Genomic DNA, 10,882 nt, shown 5'->3' with positions numbered 1-10,882 from the left:
ATTGTTGTAATATAAATAATGATTATTTGAATCCTCCTATATCCTACAAGCATAGAAGAGTAGATTAATTGGCTATATTCCAACTGCCTGCAAGTGTATCTATAATTCTAAATAAAATATACTCGCAGTATTTGGAGGTCTTAATGGATATGATCATAAAGCACACCCTGTGAATTTAAATCGAATGCATCGCATTGGTAGGGACTTAAAGCCGACCCGGTACCGGGCGCGGGCGAGTCCAAATCTTACGTTTCCATTTTTTATTTGCTTCTTCACGCTTCTCTATGCCGCTATCTCTCCCTCTCTCTCTCTCTCTCTCTCTGACATCCGACGTCTCAACTGCACATGTCAAAGAGAGGAGGGGAGAGAGAGAGTTGAAATTAATCCTTTAAATAGATAAAGTCCAAAGTTACGAACGAAACCAAAACACGTTCATCTTGTTTTCTTGTACCCCCAAATGGCAAAGCTCTTTCTTTTTCTTCTCTCAATGGTCAACAACAACATATCCTTCCTCTTTGCTTCTTCAGAAGAAGTTAAACTCGTGAAGAAGAGGTATGTGATGTTCATCTCTTTGTTACAAATTTCAAAGTTTTTTTCTTTTTCTCTTTTGTTGTAATGTGAAATACTCTTGTTTTATAAACCGCTGAACAGTCAAACTCTTAATCTTGATTATCTCCATCTCAAGTCTAATTTTTTTTTCGGTGTAGCCTGTACCCAAATAACAAAAATTGAAGAAGAAAAGATTGAAAAAGGAATTCTGGGTACTGATTTGTTAAATTGCATTTGGTATTAATTCTTTTTTTTATTTATTTAAGAAACGCATTGCCTGTCCAGAAAAATTCAATTTGTATTGGAACAGCATATTTACGCCAAAATCAAGAAACCAAGTAAATCTTTTGTCACATTCTCTGTTATCTCGGTCGTTTTTATTTTTTTGGGTGAAAGTAGGAGCAAGGAAGCTGGATTAGCCCTTCATTGCTGGTGATTGGTAACTGAACTTGTTGTATAAACTTGATCGTTGATGTTAATTTTGTCTTGGGTTAGAATCACATTGCTGTGGATTGCGGCCTAAATCCTGAACCAAAAGTTTTCATCTTTAATCCTTTCATTGTCTCTATGTTATCAATAAACAAGGAAAGGATATGATAGATTTTGTACCTTGTTATTGTTTACCATAATAACCAAAGAAACTATAGCAATTTTCTCTTACCGTTTATCCAGCATTACTCTGTTTTCTTTTTTAGCTATCAGATACATGATAGCTGGATAGGTGTTCATAGAAAGGGGAGGAGCACGCTTGGGGCTGAAATGCACTCGCGAAAAACCGTTATTAATTTCTTATATTGGCACCTAATTATTTAGCATCATATTACTCACCATCGATGTATCCATTAGCCATAACTATTTTTATTGCCTCACTTTACTATCATACTCTTTGCAAGGAACAACTGTACCCAAATTAATTGCTTCAACGTTTTTTCCCCCTTCTTCTTCTTCTTTTGGTTTTATCCATTACAGATAACTAGAGACGAAAGAATGGGAGCACACAAACAGTGGTATAGAAGGGACCTGAGGGACAATAAGATGGCTGACGTGCCTGCAATGGAGAAAGAAGACATGAAGAAAATCGAGAAGATTTTGGGATATAATTTTGAAGACCGGAGTTTGATAGAAGAGGCACTGACCCACCCCTCTTTCTACTATCCCTTTAAGCCCGAAATCACTTATGAGAGATTGGAGTTTATGGGTGATGCCGTTCTCAATTGCCTTGTTGGCCGTTGGGTGATTAACATGTACCCGGAACTTGCCCCTGGTCCGCTGACTCGCCTTCGTGCTGCTAATGTTGATACTGAGAAACTTGCACGTGTGGCTGTTTGCTCTGGTCTATATCGCTATCTTCGGCACCAAGCACCACAGCTAGATGAGCAGGTATTAATATGAAAGGCCATCTATTATACTGTCTGACTTACTTTATTTTATGGTGGCTTATACCTTTTTATTCTTAGAATTTATCTAGGGATCATGATGTCTTCAAGCTCGCTATTTTGTATTCATGTAGTTCCTGCTTATCAAGGAGTACTATTTATGTCGTCTTTGGATGATGCGATTAAAATTGTAAATTATAATTATTATTGTATATGTTCTTGGTATAATAGCGACCTATTTCTGAACCGCACAGTGCACTTGTTCCTCACGCAAGAACACCTGAAAGATCTTTTGTCTCGTTCCTGTCAAAACAAATTGAAATCTTTTATAGGGTTCTGGTGCTGCATTCTCTTCTGTGGATCAAAATGCTCTGCCCATCTGTACTGCAAAATTCTCTATTTAGATATTTTATAATTGCATTCTTGCTGCTGCTCCTTTTGCTCAATGCTAATAAAGGAAAGTGAAATTTCTTTCATTAATAAGTCTCTAAACAGTACATATTTATAGAAGAATGTTAAACAAGGAAGCAAATAAGCAATGTAAATGGCAAAGAAACTACTCCAATACTTACCAAAGCTAATATCCATATGCACAGGAAAAAAAAAAGGACAGATGCAATGTAAGGTCCTATTTATCTACATAAGATGACCTGCTATTACTCTGATATACTCGATCTGATTATCCATAAAAGCTGTTTTTGTATTTGACATTGATTGAGTACATGATCAATCTATGAAAAATTACGTTTATAGGCTATTATATTGGAAGATTACTGGGCTACGTCATGCTAAGTCCGGTCTTTCAACTCTGACTTTAGTCATTTCTTTTAAAAGGAAAAAAGATTCGCAATTGTTATTTCAGATAGATGGTTTGGATAGTTGACTATGTATAATGCTCCGGTGATGTAAGAGGACCCAATCCAACTGGATGATGCTAATAACTGTTTTTTTGGGTGTATGAATGTCTATATTTGCTTGTGTATGCATATACATTTTTGCATGCATGATTTATTTTCATTAATACTCTGTCCTACTTTTTAGTGTTTCCAAATTGATATGTTTGCATCATACAATGTGTGTATCGTGTGATTTGTTCTTCATAGAGTACGAGTGATTCCTGGTTTAGATGTTGATCTCATCAGCAACAGGAGAAGAGAACACACCTAGACCTCTGTCACAAAATATAGTTACACACCTGTTATGTCCATTTGTTTCCATATTTCTCCTATTGAGAACAAAATGAGGGTAAACAGTTGAGATGGTTTTATCATGTATTATGGAGGCCACTTACTGCACAAGTTAAGGAGAAATGATATACTTGTAGTTAAAGAGGGTAAATAGGTGTAGAGGTAGACCAAAAAGAACTTGGTTAAAAGCAATCAAGTAGGGTAAGTAGTAAATGAACTTTGTATTGGTTTAGCAAACCTTTGTTCTTTCCACTCTCACTTATTGTTCCTCCACCCAACTGGGAAAAGCTAAATAGTACGATCCTGCAATACTACTATTTTCTCCACATTCTGGTTAGATATGAAATATGACGGCATACCAACCTCATCACCAATCTTGTAGTTATGAACCGTGTTATCCCTGTTTAGCTCTTGGGTCAATGTTCTGCCTGCAGAAATGATTATACTTCTTGCAGATCGCAGATAGTACGTTAAAATATTTATGCTTGTCCATTAAGCTTATTGGGAATAGCAAGTTAAATTCATTGAAATGTGCCAACCTTCTAAGTCCCACATCTTCTGTACTACTTCTGCGATGATTGTTCATGGAATTAAAATGTATATTAGTTTAATTATGTTATTTAATTTACTTATTGAGGCTGTAAGTTAACCGAGCATTAGAATGTAGGAGTAGAGAAGTTAGCACTAGTGCAAATTATTTTTTAGAATCTTATCATGCAAAGAGCTATACAATACAGCAGCTGGTCTCATATAGACTGCCTAGAGAAATCAGCAAACATCTCCATATGAAGGATGATCCCTGCACTAGTTGTCAACCTTTTGGCTGAGTCGGATCAAATCTGAACCAGAGGACAAGAGCAAGGATAATCCAGGAAGACACTGCTTAAAAAATTTATTTAGAAGATGCTTTTAAAATGAATACCTGAATTAAAGAAGAAACACATGGCACAGGCAGATCTGAGAGTATTGGTTGGTAGAAGTTTGTTCCATTAAGTTCAAACTACAGGAAAGTGCATCTTTGGCAACAACAAAAGTTATCGAAGTAAACATTTTTGAATGAGATAAGCAGCTGAGTTCAGGTAATTCAATCTTATCCGAAGGTGGAAGATTCAGTTAATATGATCAATTCCAATTGTTGGGTAATAAAGTTCACTTGTTCTAAATATCTATTAAATATATTTTCCCCTCCATTTGGTCTCCTGTTGTCCATTCTCTTGCTATGACAATCTAGGCTCCTAAAAGCATTGACTTTATCTAGATCTATAATTTTCATGCATATTGATCTTCCTAATTCAAACAATAATTCATCATTACAAAATTCTGTTTCTACTTTTCTTGAAATTTGCTCAAGAGTAGAAACCTACTGTTTGTACCTGTTTATTGCTCTCCTATAGCCACATGGATCACATACCTTGTTGAAGGTAATATGATTAAAAGATTCATACTGAAACTTAGAACCTTTGGCTAATGCAGGTAGCTCATTGTTCTAGCTACATTTATGTCTGGAATTCACCATAATGAAGGCAATAAAAGTAGAAGATCTTTCTGAGTTGTGTTGAATACATCATGCTTTTGACTACGATTATATGTATATCTTTCTGTCATCTGTGCGTCAATTAGAATTTCTACTCCAACATCTACGATAACTGAAAGGAACTTCGTCAAACATGCATTATAGTCTTTATCAATTTACATTTACACCTCAGACTTTGACAAAATCTCGTTGTTTTCTCTTCAGCTCAGCCTAGGCGTATCCTTCCAGTCATTAGCCTCTTATTATTTTGCATGTATTTTGCTTAATTTTGAGAATATCACTTTGTGTCACATTTATAGTTTCTTTACTATGCCATGCAAACATTTAAGAGCATCAGTCCCATCATTTTTTTGCATCTCCAATCATTGTTAATGAGGCGCGCGCCCCGGGCGCGGGGCGCTGCGGGCTGGGGCAATTGTGCCCCGCACCAGAGGCGGGACACTGCACGCACACGAGGCGCGCGCCTTGCATGCGCCTCTTGTGCGCCTTTCGTGCACCTCTTGTGCGCCTCGCACATGCCTCGCGTGCGCCTCACACGCGCCTCACACGCGCTTGACACCTGCAATCATGTAATAGACTTTTTCTTCTGTTTTTTTAAATACTTTATATTTACATATTTACATCATGTAATAGACTCTTTCTTGCTAGTTGATAATCCATTCTCCATCTTTTCATGTTTAACCTATAAAAAGAAAATAATAATTAGTAATTTAGTATACTTGTTTGTTAATTGTAACTTCCTTCTCTAATTAGCATGCTAACTAGAAAATTATGAACATGTAAATATGTAATTGTTACTTCCATTCTTCATCTTTTCATGCTAACTAGCAAATAGCAATTAAGAATGCTAACTAGAAAATTATGAACAATTATGTTTTTTTAATCATTTAATTATCACTTAAAAATACATATATCATATTTTAAATGAAAATACATTTTTCTTATTTGTTACTTGCTTGTTTTGTTTCATAGATTTTTGCTTATATTGGAGATTATCTTGCATTGTGATTTGTGGAAATTTATGAACTTCTCTATGTTATGCATGCTAATTAAGACTCATTCGTGAGTTAGTCGGTGAAATTATATTTCTTGGTCTTTTTATGTGACAATTTATAAACATGTTGCTTATATGCTTCTTTGTCTTATGTTGGAAAATATTAGTTTGAGTTGTGTGCCTCAATTCAATGAGGCGCGCGCATCGTTGTGCGCCTTGCGCATGGTGCGCATAAGAGGCCTTTGCGCCCCCCGCATTGCGCCTTGCGCCTCGATAACAATGTCTCCAATGCACTTGAATGGATTATACCCTCGTGAAACAGATTCACAGGCTAGTTAATTTATTATTAAAAAATAACTTGTAGACAATGCAAAGAAGGTTTATACTGAAGTCATAAAATGTCCATTCATAAAATTGATATCAAATGTCTGCTGCTTACTATTTTGTTCAATTTCTGCTCACCTCACAAGAAAGAACATCAAGAACTATTATTTATAGTAACTAATAAATGGTAAAAAAATGTGAAGTATCTTTTTATTACACTAAATGTTTAATAAAAAATTATGATTATGCATATAGAGTAACTATTATGAAAAGGAGAAATAAAATTAAGACAGAAAGCTAGCTTATCTCTTTTATACAGATGTATTAAATCATTTATACTCTGGTATTTTCTATAACTTTGTTGCATATCAAATTATTTCACTAATAGTATTAGTTATACCATCTTCTCCTTTAGCAGCCCTAAAGAATGAAGGAAATGTTTTCTTTCCTTTTGGAGCTTTAGTATCCATCAAACTTTGTCACCCTTACACGGTTTCAAAAATGACTGATACGTGTGAAGAAAGTATAATACAAGTAATAATTTCCAACTTCTATTGGACGCCAACAAGACTTGGTTTGACGTGTTTGTGCTTTCTAGTACGAAAATTTACCTTATCATTTCTGTATTTAAAGCTCGCCCAATCAAGGAACATGCTTTGGTAAATTTTTTTGACTAAGAAATAGTTGATATAGAAAATAGATTCATATTTGCTGCAGAAATTTCATGCAATATCTATTTTAGATACATATTAGTATGTATCTTTACGTTCATTTAACTCTGTGAAAGATGTTTGATTTGACGAGAAACATTTTAAGCACATGTAAAACATGCACCTATTGCTTCAGTGGCTGGAACATGGGACCGACATAAATATCTTGAACAATGTGAACCCTAATGCTTCAATGTTCTTAAGGAGTCATTTATTAGTTTTCCTGATTAGTTCACCCCCAATGTTCTATTAGAAAAGTAGGGAAGTTACCGACTCCTCCACGAATCTTGTCACTTTTCTAAATGTTACTATACCTGTTTAGTTAGGTTAATATTAATTCCACCCCTTTGCTTCCTTAGTCCATTTCCCAAAATCATCTCATCTCGGAGGAATTACAGTTCAGCTAGGCATTCAACTGCTTGTGGGTGTACAAATTTCCAGGAAAAATTTTCATAAAGAAAAAGTACTGCTAAATTTTCACCAACTCTTGAATGAAATCAGTGTATCTGTCTCATTATGTTGTCTTCTGGCCTCATTAAGTGTACTGTTTTTATATTCTTATATCCACTGAACCAGTAAATAAAAAGGAAAAGGAAAAGGAAAAGATGCAACTATTTTGGGTATTATTTGTACTTCATACTTCTCTCATCGTACCAATGACATTAGAATTCATATCATAGGTTATATGCCATTTACTTGTATCCAATCTCACTGTTAGTATTTTGACCTCCAACTTTTTTCATCCTGTGTCTGTCAAGAAGCTTCAATTCGTAACTTACTAATTACTTTTCTTCTCTTGGAACTCTATTGCAATTTTATTGTCATTATTGGTAATATCTTGTATTTATTTATTAAAATCTAACATCTAGATGTTGAAGATTATGATTTACGAACGCATCAATTAGTTAGAAATTTTCAGTTCTCTTTTATGAAATACATTTATTTCCCAATTATTTCACTAGATGAAGCCATTTGGAGCGCTACACACTACATAATTTACTTTTTTTATTTGAGTAGTACATTTATACATGTGAATTCATGTATATCTCATAGGTTTATTATTGTGTACAAACTGATTAATCATTCTAAGAAGTTTTTTTTTCTTTTTTTTTGGGGGCGGTTATCGGGGATTTATCGGATGGTCAAAATCCATATCGGATAGCAGATATCGGGGATATATCGAGGATAAGTAGTATTTATCGGGTGGCATTACCGGATGGTGATATACATAATATAATATTCTAAAATATAATCTAACCATACTTAATGAAATATAAACATACCAAAATGTAAATAATTATATTTAGGATCACTAACCAATAGTAGAAACTTGGGTTGGGTCAAGCTTAAAGTGCATTGAATAGGTGCCCGTTGCCCAAAATTAAAAGTCAAACCAAAGACCGATAATTCTGATTTTTGGGCCGACAATATCGATCTATAACTCACTTTATCGTCGTATTATCGGTGATAAATATCCAAAAACGATAACCTATTTAAAATCGAACTTATCATAGCGGAAGGCCCCCAAAACCGATAAATAGTTGATAATATCGGTTTATCGGCCGATATTTAAAACATTGACGTGCACATGCAGATGTGCACATGTGCATGTAGTTGCATGCATATACATGCATATCTCTCTCTCTCTCTCTCTCTCTCTCTCTCTCTCTCTCTCTCTCTCTCTGTGTGTGTGTGTGTCCGTGTGTGCTATGCCTCTTTGAATGTTGCTCGCAGCAACATAAATGTCATGCATTACTAATTCTACATAAGATTGCACTTCAGCATAGTATTAAGCTTTCCTGTTATAGTATCTGTATTTCATATTTTTGATGAAGCATAGTATTAAGCTTTCCTGTGTATGTGTGTGTGTGTGTGTGTGTCCGTGTGTGCTATGCCTCTTTGAATGTTGCTCGCAGCAACATAAATGTCATGCATTACTAATTCTACATAAGATTGCACTTCAGCATAGTATTAAGCTTTCCTGTTATAGTATCTGTATTTCATATTTTTGATGATTTTATTGCTCTTGTTTGGATGATGCAAAAATAAGTTGCTCGATACCATTCTCATTTTTTGTGTACTTCGTTCTGATGCTCTTTGTTGCTGTTCATTCTTGTTATGGTGAGGATAGCCACATGTTTGCACAAAATAACTTAGCTTTGACTTGTACTTGTTAGTATTTGGTGTTGCTCCAAGTTAAGTTTGTTGTTGCTCATGAAAAGCATTAACCTCTCGTCACACACTTTGTGTATGTCTGGCGTGATAAGTCTATTACTGACCTCCATTGCCTATGACCTCAGCTATCTACATGTGTACCCATGATCAGTTTCTTTGGTTGTTAGTTGGTTCTTGCAGTCTAGTCTTCAGGTTATTGATGCCTTTTTTTTTCCCTTTTTCCTTTGCTTTCTTTATTGTTAGTGCACATGGTGAAACAAATCAGTTATAGAAAAAAAATTCAGGGCAGTTGACGAGATTACTAAGCCTCACCAACTGCAGTCTGTTATCTCATAGTATAAATACAGGATTTTATTCTTCATTATGTTGATATTTTTGGAGGCTTATAATGGTATTATGTTTCATAAACCTATGACACGTAGGACACTTAGACCAACAAAAAAATGGCACTGACATACTACATGTGATACAAGCTCGTTAGTGTCTGACGATAACAAATATATATACAATTAGTAACATTTAACATTTATTAAACGGCATGTAATGCCTTTTTTGGTCAATAAAAGAATCATGTTTATCTTAAAAATATTAAGAATTCATGACATTAATTAGTGTGCTAATTCTCTCTTTTCCCATATCTAAACCCATAATGATTTTATATTTGTGGTCGAGGATATGGAGAATTGGAGAGTCAGAGTTGAGTTATTTGTTTTTACTGACTAATTTGCTATGTATTCGTAGTTGATCTTCTAGGGCCTAATGTTTTAACTTATTATTATTGTCCATGTTAATACAATATATTATATTTTCTGAACGTTGGCACATACAGATTCAAGACTTCATGGAGGGAATGAAGGTGTATCCAAATCATTCAAACGGACTTCTCGATCCTCCTAAAGTCCTTGCTGATATTGTAGAATCTATCCTAGGTGCCATTTTTATGGACAGTAAAAGCTCTTTAGAGACTGTATGGAAGGTACAATTTCTCATTTTACTCTCTATGTAAATATTTGTAATTCTTTTATATTTGAGATGAAACGTGCATTTGTGACATGTGGTCAGGCATTCAAGAGGCTAGCAGAGCCATTGATCAATCTTGAAGTATTAGGAAAGCATCCAGTGGCTGAACTACACGAACTTTGCCAGAAAAGGAAGTTGGACTTGAAATTCGTAAAAGACGGATGGACCAAAAATATGATTGTCAAGGTGTTGATCAACGGGAACATGGTGGGAAGCGCAACTTATGGAAACAAGAAGGAAATCGCCATGAATCGTGCTGCAAAAGTTGTATTGGATAGGATTGAAGAGGAAACTTTGGACCTATTATCATTAACTTGTGAGCAAAGAACACCTTCAATTGGTAGGAATCGTTTGTTTAACTTGCCGGCCCTCTGGAGTTGGAGAACCTCTCGAAGTTTGGTTGTAGGTTCATTGCTTGCAGCAGTCATGTTAAGTCTAATGCTTATGTTCAGTAACCATTGACCTGTTCCTTAGTAATGTAAATAAATATAAGAGGAACTAAAAGGAATATGTGGATGTTTTCTGCCTATTTCATTTAGAAACTGGTTAAAGTACTAGTTAGGTATCAAAATGCCTGTTCTTTGCTAATCATTTATATGAACTTGCGGCTAAAGCTCAATAATATAACGAGGGTTCAATATTTTCATGCAAGTATAGACTTGCTTTAGTATTACTAGTGTTCTTCATGGTTTAGGATATCGGTGCTAACAAAATTGTCTGGCTTCTTTAAAATATCGACGTCATTCTCCATCATACTGTTAAAAATATCACGCGTTTAAAAATATCACGACTTGCTAACTATATCAGTGCAAAATGCTCCTGAATTATGTTACTGTACTTGTTGCTGTTCGCAGGATCCTCATGCTTGTCGTATTATGTAAAATATGACTGGAAGACAAAAGGTAGGCCATCGTGTGGTTAAATCTTCCCTTTTGATAAATTGATACTAATTCAGGGGCGCCGCTGAGGCGGAACTTCCGGTTCCGTAGAACAGGGCCCCCCACTTGGGGGGC

The 10,882-nt window shown here is 35.2% G+C and overlaps 1 protein-coding gene across 1 annotated transcript; it reads left to right on the top strand.

The window, feature by feature from the left end:
• LOC109844143 (ribonuclease 3-like protein 3) lies at nucleotides 263-10,509 on the top strand. Its single transcript, XM_020413104.1, has 4 exons — nucleotides 263-552; nucleotides 1,519-1,929; nucleotides 9,679-9,825; nucleotides 9,912-10,509. Exons 2-4 carry the CDS (start codon nucleotides 1,537-1,539, stop codon nucleotides 10,329-10,331), a joined length of 960 nt encoding a protein of 319 aa, XP_020268693.1. The 5' UTR covers nucleotides 263-552; nucleotides 1,519-1,536; the 3' UTR covers nucleotides 10,332-10,509.

The sequence above is a fragment of the Asparagus officinalis genome, chromosome 6, assembly GCF_001876935.1.
Source record: "Asparagus officinalis chromosome 6, Aspof.V1, whole genome shotgun sequence".
Lineage (NCBI taxonomy): Eukaryota > Viridiplantae > Streptophyta > Magnoliopsida > Asparagales > Asparagaceae > Asparagus > Asparagus officinalis.
The sequence above is the reverse complement of the archived record's forward strand: the minus strand, read 5'-3'. Positions and strand labels throughout refer to the sequence as shown.